This window comes from Thyridium curvatum (assembly GCF_004353045.1).
Source record: "Thyridium curvatum strain D216 chromosome Unknown NODE_43_length_354360_cov_84.162100, whole genome shotgun sequence".
Classification (NCBI taxonomy): domain Eukaryota; kingdom Fungi; phylum Ascomycota; class Sordariomycetes; order Thyridiales; family Thyridiaceae; genus Thyridium; species Thyridium curvatum.
Window position 1 is genome coordinate 36,609 of NW_022156798.1, and position 15,157 is coordinate 51,765.

The 15,157-nt window shown below is 56.1% G+C and overlaps 5 protein-coding genes across 5 annotated transcripts; 3 read left to right on the top strand and 2 right to left on the bottom strand.

The window, feature by feature from the left end:
* Positions 1–2,204: 2,204 nt before the first annotated feature.
* Positions 2,205–4,496, bottom strand: E0L32_007166 (uncharacterized protein; the record flags this gene model as incomplete). The annotated part of the gene is made up of 1 exon (XM_031141880.1): positions 2,205–4,496. The coding sequence occupies one exon, from the start codon at positions 4,494–4,496 to the stop codon at positions 2,205–2,207; it is 2,292 nt and encodes a 763-aa protein (XP_030993762.1).
* A 485-nt stretch (positions 4,497–4,981) lies between these two features.
* E0L32_007167 (uncharacterized protein) lies at positions 4,982–5,539 on the bottom strand (the record flags this gene model as incomplete). The annotated part of the gene is made up of 2 exons (XM_031141881.1): positions 4,982–5,377; positions 5,441–5,539. The coding sequence occupies 2 exons, from the start codon at positions 5,537–5,539 to the stop codon at positions 4,982–4,984; spliced, it is 495 nt and encodes a 164-aa protein (XP_030993763.1).
* Positions 5,540–8,647: 3,108 nt separating this feature from the next.
* E0L32_007168 (uncharacterized protein) lies at positions 8,648–9,262 on the top strand (the record flags this gene model as incomplete). Its single annotated transcript, XM_031141882.1, has 3 exons — positions 8,648–8,717; positions 8,765–8,909; positions 8,965–9,262. 3 exons carry the CDS (start codon positions 8,648–8,650, stop codon positions 9,260–9,262), a joined length of 513 nt encoding a protein of 170 aa, XP_030993764.1.
* Positions 9,263–10,634: 1,372 nt separating this feature from the next.
* E0L32_007169 (uncharacterized protein) lies at positions 10,635–12,215 on the top strand (the record flags this gene model as incomplete). The annotated part of the gene is made up of 3 exons (XM_031141883.1): positions 10,635–10,649; positions 10,734–11,296; positions 11,432–12,215. The coding sequence occupies 3 exons, from the start codon at positions 10,635–10,637 to the stop codon at positions 12,213–12,215; spliced, it is 1,362 nt and encodes a 453-aa protein (XP_030993765.1).
* Positions 12,216–13,494: 1,279 nt separating this feature from the next.
* Positions 13,495–14,799, top strand: E0L32_007170 (uncharacterized protein; the record flags this gene model as incomplete). The annotated part of the gene is made up of 3 exons (XM_031141884.1): positions 13,495–13,823; positions 13,978–14,059; positions 14,122–14,799. The coding sequence occupies 3 exons, from the start codon at positions 13,495–13,497 to the stop codon at positions 14,797–14,799; spliced, it is 1,089 nt and encodes a 362-aa protein (XP_030993766.1).
* Positions 14,800–15,157: the final 358 nt, after the last annotated feature.

The following is a 15,157-nucleotide window of genomic DNA, read 5'->3' on the forward strand; positions in this document are numbered from 1 at the left end:
AAGACCGGCGCTGTAGTAAACTCCCGGGACCGGAACACGGCAGGTATTTCACTACAATAGCAAAAGATCGTACAGAATCGCGCGGAGGACAGACAATTACGCTGCGTCGGTTTGCGGAGGGACGGAGAGAGAGCGGTGAAGGAGGCCACGCGCGGAGTGTGAAGCACCGCGGCGCGCTCTTGTCTCAAGGGCCGGAGGGGTCGATGCTTGGGGTAGCGGGCGGCGGCGGGTCTGTTGTCTTCTGCCTTGGCGACGACAGCAGTCGACAGGAAGATCGCGGGTTCGATTTGGTGGGAAATTCAAATCGGAAACAGTGCTTGTACTTTGCAGTCAAGAGGCCCCTTCAATCGAGTTGAATGAGCCTGGGGTGAGTTGGGAAAGGGAGAGAAGCGAGGAGCAGGGCAGGTGAGGATGGCAGGCGCGAACCTCCAGACTGGATGCCGGACGAGTCACTGACCGTGTTGGACCGCACCTTCCAGGTAGTACCTAACCTCCAACCAGCCCAGCAGACAGCGAACACCCGGAGGCGGGGAGAGGGGAGGGGAGAGGGAGGCACCTTGGCACCCCTCAGCGCGGTACATGGCTCGCTACTGCCAGGAAGGGGCCCGAAAGGTACCTCTTTAGGGATGCATGGGTTGATGGAGGGATGCGCGGGCGGGGGGAGGCAAGCGGTTCCTGACTTTCTGCTGCATAATCGGTACCCTTGCACCGATAGGTAGCAAACCCCACAAGCCTGGTCCAGCATGCCCAGCAGCTGGAATGAGTGTGAGAGAAAAGGACACCCGTGAGGTACGGAATATGCCAATGGTGTCCAGGAACAACCACATGCAGACTTGTCACACGGCGGGCCTCTCTACTCGACCTGCCTAGGCACTCTCTCTACTGTACTTTGCTGCGTATTCTGCGAACATTCAGGCCGTTTCGTGGTTTCAGTTGACAAGGACAAGCCCCCGAAACATCAGCATAGACGGGCACAGGTACGGCCATGGCCATGTACTCATCGGGATCCCGGTATTAGAAGAGCAGGTGGCGCATGAATCAAAACCCACGAGACACGCTGGTCCAGGTCCTCCGTCGCAGCTGCGTCTGACGTCGTCATCCCTCTTCAGCCCTTGCACGATCCTGACGCACCAGCCTTGGTCACACTCTTTGCCCACTCGCTGGAGTGTAGTCAGTCTTATGTGGGTGGGTGAGGTGTATGACCGCCTGTCGTGACTTTACCATTCAACGAACCTACCTATACATATAGGTACCCAAGGTACAAGTAGGTACAGTAGAGAGAGGTAGCCTTTCAGCCCCTTTTTGCCTGTTTTCTCGATGACAAGTGTCCGCCGTTAGCGCGTCAATGCTCCCTCCGGCTTGGACGCCTTGCTTTTCATCTCCATGCAGGGTCATCGTCCCAATGCCCTCAACAAAGAGAACGCAACCGACTTGCACCCTAGCGCCCCGGTTGATCCGTACAAACCGTGCCTATTCCATGTAACGCCCTCCCTGGCCGGGCTAGTCGTCACGAACTCTATCGTAGGAGATCTTTGAAGGAGGCACCGCCTTCACCAAACCCTCCACCGCCTTTCCCCGACCTGCCTTTGAATACTTTCATTACGTGCCTGAATAAGCCTCCAAGTCGGTACCTCCCCAGCTTCCCACATCGTCACTGTGGGGTCAGCTGATAAAGAATAGCGCGATAGCCAGTTGGCCACGGGAACACATTGGGTGTTTCGCTATCCGGTGTTTGGCACTACACCAACACCCGCAAAGCCGGACCTGGGGATTAGTCCCGCCCATAGGTATCTACACCGTTTTGCATTCTGGCATAGTGCGCATCAACTACAAAGTAGAGGACAAAGGAGACTACCGGAGAGGAAGGGCCGGCTTGAAATCATCGTGGATTGTATTTCGTAATAGCATGGTCATGCTACAATACCATTACAAGTTTACTGTTCATGTCTCATCCCGCACCAGCGCTAATCGCACGCTTCCTTCTAGACGGGCTCCCATAGTCGTCTAGATCCGAATGCTGTCAAGCTCGAACTCCCCTGGCACTGACCTCGCCCTTCCCTCCAATATTGAGCAGGACCCGGCAATCCGGGCAGTACCACTTTGTAGTCCGCGCCGGAATGTCGGTCAGCCCTACGCACTCCAAGTGAAACCACTCTTGCTTGCAACTCTGGTGACACACCGTCAGCATCTGGCATTGGGGAAATCTAGGCCATGGAAGAAGAAATAGAAGGAAGGGCGCGATCGCTACTTACATCCGTGTTGTCGCACTGGATCATGGTGCCGAAGCTCACTCCGTTGCAGAGACAATAACGCGGTTCATCCGGGTCGATGACGTTGCCTTCGTCGTCGACCTCGACCTCGATCTCGGCGTCCGGCTGCCCCTTGTCCTTCTTGGGAGCTCCGCGCTTCTTCTTGGGCGCGGCCTTCCTCTTCCCCACAGCACTATTGCCGCCAGAGTTCGTGCGGCTGATGATTCCGGGCGCCGGCCTCTTAGGACGCTTGCCAGGCTGCCGCACCTCCGGCACAGGGGTGTTCCGCGCGGTGCTAGCGCGACGGGGACGATCCACAGCCAGCGACGCGGGCGGCTCCTGACTAGACGCCTTCCCTCTCGACATCGGGCGTCGCAGCGGCTCTGACGCGGCAGGGGTCGCTGCTCGGGACGGGGGTTTTACCGGTGGCAGGCTCTCCCTAGCCTGTTCCTTCCTGGCCGCCTCCCTTGTCCTGGTCTCCCGGACCGGAGGCAAGATCGGTGTAGTGGACTTCTTCGGTGAATGAATAGGGGGAGGAATGTGAGTGTCTGCAGGCGGCTTGAGAGGCACCGTTGTGGTCACCGTATTTGATCCAGGGGTGCTGGCCACCGATGCAGGAGAGTTGGACAGCGAAAGCTTGGAATTGGAGTGATCCTGTCCCGGGGGGATGGGCACAGGCACCGGTGTAGTCGACTTGGGCTTGACTGCTGGGTTTCCTGCCGACAGTAGAGGGGGGTGAACTGGAGTCTCGTGTGCCGGCGCGCTCGAAGACGCTGCTTGCAGCGTGGGTTGTGGAATTGGTACTGGCGTCTCGGTCTTTGGTCGTTTCGGCTGAGGCTTTTGCGCCGGGCTCTCAGACATGTCAGGCTTCTCGGCGTCAGCCTCGGGCTGCGAGTCACGTTTCCGCTTTCGTGGAGGCTTGACGTTGCCCGGTGTCTTGCCCGGAGCCTGCACGGCGGCCGCGTTGGGTGCAAAAATGGCTTTTGCCGCTTCGCGCAATTTTCTGGCGGACTCCTCCGCTTCCTGTGCCGCTAGTTGCGCCAGCGACTCACGCTTGATCTTCTTCGCCGCGTTCAGCTTCATGCCACGGTTTGTGTTCTGCTTGTCCTCGGCCGCAAGTGCAGCGTCAATGCTGAGTGCCCCCAGTGGTGGGCCAGACACACCATTCTCATCCACAACCGAAACGGGCAGAGTGTTCTCAAAGGGGCGGTCTTCGTCCTCTGCCGCCTTCTTCGCCGCTCTCCATGCCTCAACTCCACGGCCTAGTACCTTGAGCTCCCGTGCAATCATAGTCTCACTGGGTGTCCACTGCGCATTCTTCTTCATGCGCTTCCTCAACTTGGCCAGCTCGTAAGCCGTCAGCTGCAGCCACGGCGCGTCCGCGCTGCCGGGAACAGCATCATCAGGGGGTGGTTTGAGCTGAGCCAGCACGCCACTTGTTGACAGCGGATGGAAGCCCTGGCCCGTCATCGTCGGTCGTGGCATTCTGGCCTTGGGCGTCTTGGGCGTCTTCAAGAGTTTGATCCGCGGTGGCGCGGCAGGAGTCTCACGCGGAGGTGAACTATCGTCATCTTCAGATTCGTCATCGCTCTCCTCGGTGTATGATTCGTAATCTAGCTCGTAGGGTGCCAGGACCTCGCCGGGGACTGTTATACGTGATACCCGTTGCCTTCGAACCCTCTGGCCTCCCTCGGAGCGTACACTGATTTTCGGGGTGCGAGACATCTGCGGCGATCGGGCAGCCACCGGACTCTTTTGTTCCTCGGCCGTCGGGTAGTTCTCCATCATGGTTTGCAGCTTTCCCAGTATGATCTTGGCACGGTTGTAGTGGCGGGAGACATTATCGGCCATGCGCACTGCTTCGGCATGGGAGTAAACCCTCGAGCTGAGTGCGCGGTTCAAATTCTGCGAGATGTCTGCTCTGACCTGTACCGCAGCAGGACGCTCCTCGGGGGGCATATCGGGAAGGCGACCCCATGTCGTTGTGAGGTCGTGGACGTTGGTCGACGCATCGATGTAGGTCTGGTCAAGCTGTCCGATGAGGGTCAGGGAGCGCATGATATCAGCAGGTAGATATTCGGTGAAATCGAGGAAGTCTGTGACTGTGGCCTGAGCATCTGGGTCGGCGCGTAAGTCGAGTGAGTCGAGCGGGTTGCTCATGGCACCAAAGGAGGGCATCGCCTGCTCGACGGATGTTTTGCGCCGCGGCGACACCCCTTCTCCAGGGTCTGCGCCCGGCCCCTCCATCATCGCAGAGTGTTTGGCGCAGTATCGCAAAGAACCGTTTTACCTTCAGACGGCCGAAACGATCTATTAAGAAGGTGTGAAGCCGAAAGTGTCGATATTCGAGAGTTGGATATTGTAGATGGCTACGCGTTGGGAAGGCGGTTCGCGTCGTACTTTTAGACAGCAGAGCTCAAACCCCAAGACGCTCGGACCACCTGCCTAGCGATACCTAAAGCTGTGGATATCTGGGGCAGGAGTGGGTGACAGCTGCAGACCAGACCTCACCAAAAGTTTGCCTTGGTTTGGATTTTCCATCCCTTTGTGTCGAGAATATTGAATTACATGTAGACAATGATGAGGCTTCATCAGTGAAGCTTCCCAGGATGAATTGATTGGGATATCCGCGATTCAGATTGAGAGCACAAAAAGTGGTGAAATCTTCAAGGGTATCATTGAACTAGCTCCGTAACCTTCCTCTACCTTAAAGCCTCAGAAACCCAGAATCATCATTCACTCTCTCGGTCATGCGATCGATATGCTCTCGCGGGCATCGCCAGCCCGGATTCGACATCCTGCAGCACCTTTTCTTCTAGCTCCTTCAGTCTTCTCTTGTTCTCCTCCTCTCTTTCTTGCTGCTCAGCCGCCAGGTCAGCTCCCCAGTTACCAGCGCCGCCTCTGCCGCCCAGCCCAGTCGTCCTTGGCCTTGCAGAGTGTGCAGCCACGGCTGCCTTTGTCTTCTGAGCTTCTTCCTTCGCTGCAACAGCGGGGTCCGAGCCGGCCCCGGCGTCGTAGAAGTTGCCCGCGCCGCCCCGACCCGCACGGGTATATGCCGGGCCTTCTGGGGATTGTGCAACTGTTGCCCCCGGCTCTGTCCCGGTAGGTTTCTGTGCCTCAACATCAAGCTGCGGATGGCGTTAAAAATCACTGCACCGCCCTGCTGTTCTGCTGATCGATGCTTCACGTACTGTCTCTTTGTCGGCAGCCTCTTGGACATCCTTCTTGCTATACCAATTCCCGGCCCCACCCCGGCCAACGCGGCGGAACACGCTATCATCGTTCGACATGGTGACAGATTTGCTTATACACGCAAATTTCAAAGCTGATAATCGCGTGGAGAATGGGCTTGCAAGATTGACAATGAGAAGAATTGAGGGAGAAACGTTGTCTCCTATCGGCCGTTCACTGCTTGCCGAGGAAGATGCGATGTCCGTATCAACTGCTATCGCGTTTCTTACTAAAAGGGCTTGTCAAGGAAACCATCCAAGGGCCTAGATAACATTCAACCGGACCTCCCCTAGTCGTGCACTGGTCTCCCGTCCCTCTAGGTACTTTCACCAACACTTTCAACGCCACTATGACAGAGCTCCTTTTTGATGTTTCATAGGTGCTGGCACCCACAAGAAGTGATCGGGGTCAAATTGAGAGCCTCAGCTCAGAGGGCCATGAGCCACATGTCCGGCTTTCTACTTCTACGAACCAGTTTTCGGCAACAACGGTACCATGGGGAGCCTTTGGATGTCACCCTTGCAAGTCTTCAGCTGGCCATCAATCCATCATAGGGAACATCTTGACTGCAACTGTTCTAGCTTGTCGGTAGACACCAGGTGCCTGAACTTCTCAGACATGTGAGAATGCTGCGCAGGCAGACGAGAGATTTAAGATCCAGTCGAGCTATGCAACTAGGCAGCTTTGGGGAAATGATGAGCAATGGACTTGACACAGACTTGTCTTGTTGATCGCAAGGCTGGGTGATGAGAAACCCAGAGACTGACCGTACTGGTGGGGCCTACTACCGGCCCTTGAGAGATAGCGCGCGGGTGATCAACAGGAGAAATATGAACCATAAAAAGAGGGCTGAAGGAGTTTAAGAAGGTTAATTAATCAAGAGTGATTGACATGATATGCGCAGGGACGAAATCGCCATTGGGTGGAGATTGGCGGCGGTGCCTGTCAATCATCAGTCAGAACCAAAACGCCCTCAAAACATGTTTACAAGCACCAGATAACAACAGTCGTCTCAGACAAGAATACATTTTCGACATTGCTGGATTGTGGCCACCTGGCTCACTGCCCTAACGTCATACAGTGAGTCCGTCCTGCGGAGTTGACTCCATTGCGTGCTGCTCTTGACCCTAGACAATTGCGTCATGTCTTGCCTGGTGGAGTTCGGCCGCATTGTTCGTTGTATTGGCCAGCTTGCAAGCCTCCTGTCCAAGGTCTACGAGCAGGGTGTTCCAAGGTACCTAATTCCTTCGTAGGTAGGTACAGCCCTACTACCACTAGAGTGGGCATCACGATCCTCAGACCCAGGCTGGGCCTCATGCCCGCGACGAAAGAAAATGGCAAGTCGTGCTGCATGTCATACCCGCTCAGCCCAAGCCACCTTGGCGCTAGCAGTCGAGCCCAGATGGGCTGGCTGGGTGCGGTGAGCAAAGCCGATCGATCCACTGATGCTTCCGTTGTTCGTGTCAGCTTCGTCCTTGGTCCCTCCTCGTATGTGCGAACACACTGCCGAGAGGGCCGACAGCAACTGCTAAAGTAGGCACCGTTCTGCGCATTTCACTCCAACAGCCGCCCCATGCTGCAATTGGATCCCCTGCTAAATTGCTGGATGCATCGATCGCCTGAGTGCAATGTTCATGCGTGGCCACTCGAGGGCTTGAGGGGGGAGATGCAACACACAACACTCTCACGCGCCGTCAGGGAAGGGGAGCGCAATTAAACGGAAGTACCTGCTTGAGGACATTTATTCGATGGGGTCGGAGGCCTGGAAAGGGGCCAATGACAAGTGGGAACAGGCGATGCCGCGCGATTGGTTGGTTACCAAGAAAGGGAGGGTAGCGTGGCACATCCTGCCGCTGATAGGGCCGTGTGACCGCACGGTGGGTGCCTCACGTACGACTTGGCAGGTGTCCGAAAGCGGAAGCAAAGCTGAGGGGCGATGCCCAGGTGGGATGTACTTTTATTAAAGCGCATGCTTCGCTTCTCAAAGCATAGCGCGCTGCGTGACTGGAGCCAATTGGCCCCCGAGTGATAGTCAGTGAGACCAATCCGGTCATGGGTCTGGGTCTTCTCGGAACTGCGAGACAACGACAACCGAACCAAAGAAACCAAGATGCAGAGTGTTCACCAGCCTTCTGCTGGGAAGAAAAATAAAAAAAATAAAAATCCCGACGGTCGGGGTCCCGTGCCTGACACACGTCCAAACTCTCGGAGGGATGGTCTGCAGCGGGTACCTGTTGCTGAACCAGTGGTCACCTGCGCTAAAAGCCACGCCACCAGGTCTCTACCCATTGGTTGGACCGGGCGGGGTGGAGCTGCGTGTAACGGCCAGTCTAGTTGAATGTGTACCTACCTTAATCCTCCACACAGTATGTGTCTCACTGTGCTGTTTTATGCAGTTCAAACCAGGCATTTCTTACGGAAGGCCATGCGCCTATGATTCTGCTGTTGCTATTCCGTCCAGCAAGGACCGTTTGTAAACTGGTAGCAGACCGACTGCCGCGCGGATTCGGTCGTCAAACATTGATTTTCCGGGGTCGATATGGGGCAGGTAGTATCAATACAGGCTAAGCCCATATTGAACAGAGATGGCTTTGCGCCTGTCACCTGGTGCATGTCGTGGCGAAAAATTAAAACCAATTTGAAAGCACGCCTTCGCCAGTAGTGTTCCGATAGGGCCTCCTTCACGATGACCTTCTGCACTGCTCGTTTCATCAACTCGGTGCAAAGGAAATAGCTGCAGAGGAGAGACTGGCAGAGTCAACAAGACAAGACGGGACAAGACTGCCGGCCATGGAGACATTGAAGTTGGCTTTCCCCGCTTTGCGGAAGAGGAGACCTGTTGGACTCGATGGGGGGGCCGAGGGGCATCGAGTGGTGATTAGCAACTCCACAACAACAATCTCCTCCCCTTGGACTGGCATTCAACTCGGTGCACATATGCAAGCCCATGAGGGGGTTGCTGCGGGCGGGGTTGTCATCTGTCATGTCCTGCCAGTGAGGAGTAGCTCTCTACGACGTACATGTCTACTGACCTGTCGGATATATGTGTTGTTTGAGGAAGTGTGGCTCGTCCAATGGATGAGGAGTTCCTCCTCCTCCTACTCCTCACACTAATTGTTCATGCTTGTGTCGTGGTTCAAGGTAACGAAGTAGCCAATCACTCCCTCATGCCTTTCCATCAAATCTCCTACTCTTACCTTCATCCCACCATCTGGAAACGAGGGAACAGATCTACTTGTAAGTGCGACTACTCCGTAGGCCAAGTAACTAGAACAATATTGGAGTCGCTGAGGCCACAGTGGCGACCAGCCTGGCACTGGCACGAGAAGGGCAGGCACAAGATCAAGGTGTTGACATTGTTGCTTTGCAATACCTACTTGACAATATTAAATATGCAAGCCCACAGCAGGACAGTTCGTGGAGAGAGGTGTAAGTCTAGATATCTAAATTTATAATCTCCCGTACTGAAGAGGAGACCGAGCAGGCCTCAGCCCCCTGCTCCTCCTTTGGTCGCCAGCATTAATCTGATCCTCTCACTCCTCCTCCTCTTTAGAGCAACCCCGCACCCCTCCAAGTTCATCCTCCCTTCAATCATCGGACGCCCGCCCGCCTCTGGATTCCCTCCCCCCCCCTCGAGCCAGCACGAGTTGGGCATAGCCTGCATAATGAACCATGCCCAAACCGGTTCTACCGCAAGCTCAACACAGTGCCAATTCGGCGGTCCCAAGGTGGGCGGACAGGCGGTCCAGAACGGCGAGTACATCGAGCGTTTCCCTCCTTAAACTTTGGGACTAAAACAGGCAGTATCCTGGGGAATACGGCGCCAGCAGCCCAGTACCACTTATGGGCCGATACGGCCACAAACAGGACCCAGCGCAGGCTAGCCCAAGTGGGCTCTCCACAAGTACTCGGCAGGTATCTATCTGTCCTCATCGCTGCGCTCGCCCGTGATCGAGCAGGAGTGGTGACCACGCACAAGCCAACGGACGGGGAGCGAGAGAGGCAGCGAATGGAGGGAGGGGGTGGGACATGGGGCTGTGTGGGCTGGGCTGTAGGCTGTGGGCAGACCTGCCGGCGCTTGTCCACTTCTTCTCCCTCTGCTCTGGGCTCCATCCATCCTCACCACAGGCCGCAGGCCACAGGACACACCACACACAGACAGGCAGACAGGTGTCCCGGTCCCCAAAAATGTCTCTTACCTGTTCTTCCTGCGCGGCCTGCGCCGGCCCAATGCGCTTCCGCCCGATCTGCTACCACCGAGGTACCTGACCCGGTACTTGCGGCCTCCCTCCCTGCCTGTCGCTCTTCCAGGTGACTCTTTTGGATTCTTGCGACAGATCGACCCTATCGGTAGGTACCTAGCCCTGGTTCCCTTACACACGCGATTGTCCCTTCGAATCTCTTCAAACATTCCCCGTCTCGAAGCCAACAAAACCAGCGAGGGACAAAAAAAATATTATTTTTCCTCCGGTCTAGTTGCTGTGTTTTCTCCCTCCTTTTCACCAGGCTGATCCGTCCCGTGCCCTTGCGTTCTCTCTCCTTTGCTCTTACAACACGCCTTGACCCTATTCAAAGTGAAGGAACCCCGCAAAGCGACCAGACCGAGGCGCCGGGATAGGCTTGGCTGCTGTGGAATAGACGGTGCAAGGGCCAGAGAGAATACGGAGGAAACGCTGCGACAAGACAAGAGAACAGGAAGCAGACAAGCAAGAGAGATATTCGCTTTCCCGCGCCTCTCTTTCATGCGTTTCCTGACACCGTCGAAGCTTCTCTTCCTGCCCAGCTGATTCCCAATCTCTAACCTTAGTCGCTGCCACACCTTTTTCCCCCCGTACCTACCTAAGCCTGAACCCTTGGTTTCGACTGGTCCGTCCTGTCCGCCGCCCAAAAGACAATCCATAATATTTTATTTCCCAACCCGCTTTCGCTGGCAGCCGCCGATCTCCCAACACACGCACTTCACGCACCAGACGCTCGCACAAGCACACGCTCGCCTTCGGCCACAATTGCTCGACGGCAAACGCAATTTGCTTTGCTTTGCTATCTTTTTCTCAAACGACCATTTGCTTTCTTCCTACGCAAGGGCTGCTCCGCTCACCTCTCGCTCTTCCGCCGCGAAAGTGACTGCTTTGGTGTGACCGTGACTCTGTGGCAATGGCCTCCTCCAAGGTACGCAGATCCCCTTTCACCACCCTTACTCGCCCGCCTCAGGGTCCAGGCGACCGCGAGTGCTGACCACTTTGTCTATCGCAGGAAATGCAACAAGCCTCGAGGCCATTGACCCATCGTCCCTCGATCACTGCCATTCCCGCCGCCGGCGGTCTGACACCCCGACAAAGCCACTCACGCAACAACTCGCACTCGATCCTCTCGAGTTCGCTCAATACCAACCATCGCGTCACCCGGCGCAAGAGCATGACCAATCCCGCCGCCAATGTTGCCGCGGTCGCCGCCGCCATGCAGGAGGCGGGTGACAAGGCTACGCCTCTGCCCATCCTGGGGGCTCGCCGCAACACCATGTCCAAGTCTGGCACCCCGAGGTCCGCTCTGACCGGCAGCCTGCCTTCTCCACCCGCCAGCCTGCCTACACACCGATTCGTGAACCCAGAGGGGAAGATGGAAATGCAGGGAAGCGCCATTGAAGACGATCTCAACGACGTCTCGGACCGCGAATCCGACTTCCAAAAGGCCCGGGTTCGGAGAGCCAGCGACGGCCAACCGCTGGTCAAGGAGGGCAGAAAGAACAGCCGCGTCGAGCTCCGTTGCGACAAGTGCGGAAAGGGCTACAAGCACAGCAGTTGTCTGACCAAGCATTTGTTCGTGCCCCCTTTTCCTTCCTTGTTTCTTCCCATCTCCCAGCCGGTCTGCCTTGGATGTGACATGCCGTGGCAGATGCACTGCTCAAGCCCCAAATCCATCAGAGCTGTGTGTTAACCTCTTTTGTCGTCCAGGTGGGAACACACTCCCGAGTGGTCCTTCACATCGAAGCTGCTCATCTCCAAGCACCAACAGGTTCAGCTTCTCGAGGCTGCCTCGGTCTTGGTGGCGATGAACAACGTGCCTAAGGACGCAACAACCCCTCCCGACTCGGCTAGGGATTTTGCCAGCGAGCGGGACTCGACGTCTCCGGCAGCATCGGGCTATTCGGATCAGCATGATGGTCGCAGCTCGGCCGATACCACACCCCCACCGCAACTGGAAGGGTTCAATTCGCAAGGCTATCGCAATCCGGATGCCAAGAGGTTCAGCGCTAGCAGTGGCTTCACTCCGTCGTACCAGTCGGGGCCTTTCTCTGGGTCCATCTCTGGGAGCATTCCCAATGCCCACTTGTTCGGGCACCAGCGTCAGCCCAGCCAGGATCAGCGGCCCCTTTCGTCTGGCAAGAGTAACACGGGCCAAGAGGATAGGGACCTGGCGGCTGCTGTTGAATTGCTGAGCTGCAGCTTCAACAGTAACAACGGGTCGCGCCCTGTCCAGCTGCCGGCCGATGCCCCGCCTGTTCCTCCGCTGCCGGCTCAGTATCTTGGCCAGGCGGCTTTGTCAGGGACCAGCTTCATCAACAGCTTCCCGAGTCGTGCTCCAGAGAGTTTCACGCGCGGGGAGTCTCGACACGAAGACACGCGGATGGAAGGAAGCGGCGAGAGCACCATGGATGACGATGACGACGACGACATGCAGTCCCGCGCTCGCAGCGACGAGGACGATGACGGCGTCTTTGGGCGGATGGAGGAATAGAGATCCTGGGCTGTTTTTTTGGGTAACCGGCAGGGCACATGTATAGTTGGCCCGTGATAAGACTTACGACTTGACGCCTGGGAAGGAGCGGGATTTTCCTTTTGTACCGCGCAATATATCTATCAATATGTAAATGAGGTGGTCGGCTCCGCCCCCGACAACTCAGCACCGAAGAGTGGAGAGCTCGGATGACCCATTTTGTTGGGTTTGACGGACAAACTCCACGAGGTTAAAGTGAGGGTCGGACGTGAGCGTCGAGCAGACACCCGCAAACACAAATGATTTTTTTTTCTCCTGAGACCGCTTTGCACGGATGATTGTGATGGTTCAATCCACCCTCCAAAAAGGAAAGAGAAGAGGGATAGTCAAGTGGTGATGAAAAGGAAAAAGGAGACTGGATGCTCCCAGCATTACTGAATAGTTGCTGGGCTCAGAAACCTACCTGGCGATGGTCAAAACCTGACGGTTCATCCAGAGACCATCAGAGCATAGGCATAACGTTTGTGAAGAGACTGGACTCTGTGTGCTCTGTAGCGTAGCTTGGACAGGAGGTACCGTTTTTGGCATGCGCTGGGTATGAAGACTGGTAACGTGAGAATGGTACAGTTGTTCTTCAACAAGATGCGCAAAGACTTGAGGTTCAATCGTGAGGGACGACAGATTCTATAGGCTTCTTGATTCTCGTGTCTCGAATGGTTCGCCCATGCAGATGTCGTCCAGTGAGACAAAAGTCTAGAAAGTCAATAGAGCTTGCCAATGACAAGATTCGGCAGACGAAGAAGACGCAACTGCGGACTCGACTCCGCCGAGGGAAGAAAAAGGAATTTTAAGTAATAGTGAAGAAAAAGAAGAGGCACGACGAGCTGGGGCGAGCTGTGGATTCTGGGTAGCTCCATTGCCTAGACACAGATTTTACTGTGGGTTGTCTGAGAGACCACGACGTCACTGACTCTGGAAATCCCCCACCAATTACCACTGATCGTCGTCCTTTCCCCAGCGGATGAACCTTTCGCGACGCCGCGTCAAAGTTTGCACGTCGAGAGGTATCTCAAAGCTTGCGTCTTTGTGACTTCGAACACGCCTCAAACAGTGGCTGGACACCCAGTCGCGAATATATTTCCACACTCGCCCTCACCATACCGTGACTGAACCTGCTCTTTGTCCACAAGCTCGACCGTAGACGAGCTCGACCACCCACAACCGACTTCCATTACTCCCGTCTAATCTGCAGTCCCGCAAGCTCGCATCTTCCTCGTCAGCGTCCCATTCCGAACCGAACATGGCCCGCGTCAAGTCGGCCCCCAGACAGTCCACCGCGGCAGACGAGGGGACAGCTGCCGAGAGCACGACGACGACGGCGGCGGGCAAGGAGGTGACGATGCGGCCGACGTCGACCATTTCGTCCACGACGACGCTGTCGCGGCGGCCGGGTGGGCCCACGAGCAAGCTGCCGCGCGCGCTGCACTTCCCGCTCGTCGTGGTCCTGAGCATGGCGCTCTCGGCGCTGGGATACTCGACCGTCAACCAGTGGACGCGCGGTGAGATGGCGGCTGTGGCGCGGACTCTGGAAGGCAACTGGGAGGTCTCTGTGCTGGCCGGATGGAGAGTGTGAGTGGCTAATTCCCTACTTTTCTATGCAGGCGACGAGTGATGGGGATGCTTGGGCACCTAGAATACGCGTCATTCATACTATGGATGCCGGTCGTCACACTGTCACTCCCGTGAGGTGTGCATCTATACTGACTCGATTCCGCTTCAATAGACTTGAGCTCGCTCTAGGATGGTTCGCCAACTTTGATAGCTATGACCTGGCGGCCCTGAGTATCCTCTCTCGCGGACCCTCGGTGAGTTTCATGTCCACTCTTCAAAGGAGTATCAGGCATCTCATACTTACCCGACTTCGCAGCTTTATCTTTTGAGCGCATTCTACGGCATCCAGCCTCAGACGGCGGGCGCATGCCTCGCCGTTGATGCAATCTCCAATTTCCTGCCCTTCCTTCTGCTTCGGCCGCTCTCGGGCGCCCACGCCGCTTCTCCTTCTCTCCCGAACAGAGAGCTCGTGGTAGACAAGACCATCCAGGCCTACACGACTCTTCTCGCCGGTGCCGTCTACTGCGTGACCCTGTCCACCGCCTACATGGCTTTCCTGCCTCGGATCTTGGTCGTCTACTTCAACGACATTCCGACCATCGAGCCCGCCTACTCTGCGACCTCGTTCCTCTTTGTGAGCCTCCCCACCGTCGGGCTGTGCCTGCTCTTCGGCCTGGCTGCGAGGACCTTCATCTTCGCCCCGACCGCCACGACCGGCCATGTCCCGTCGGACGACCGGATCGCCGAGTTCGACCCCGCCAGCGCGACTCTCGGGGAGACACTGTGGTGGAATTTCTTGGGCTATACCGCCCAGACCAAGGTCGCCGCCTTCCGCACTGCGGTGCTCATGTTTATCGCCGGTGTCAACACGTACCTCCAGTGCTCCCTGACCGTGAGAGGTGTCGAGCCGTACGGCGCAGCAGTGTACGCCTCCGTATGGGTGCTGGCCGCCTTCTTGACGGGCGTCGGCCTTGGTGTGGTCGGGACTGACTAGGTACGTGTATTATTCAAAAGCAGACCGTCGTTGAATAGGGCAGAGGAAAATTCTTGTTAGAGACATTGTACGAATGAAGAATTCTGGGATTTGTCTCGGTTACTTGGTACATCTTTGATGAAGGTTCTCTTTCTCGGTGTTAGTCGGGCGCTCAGGGTGCTTTGAGCATGCGGATATACAAGGACGTTGCATGTACGCTCCTAGCAAATACGTGTTTTGGTACAATAAAAGATAATACCAGGTGAACCGTTGAAATAGTATCTAGTTTCTTGTTTTCTATAATATCAAATTCAAGCATTTGCACGAGAAAAGGTGTATTCATTCGGTGAGAGCATATCACCACCCATGTAGATGATAA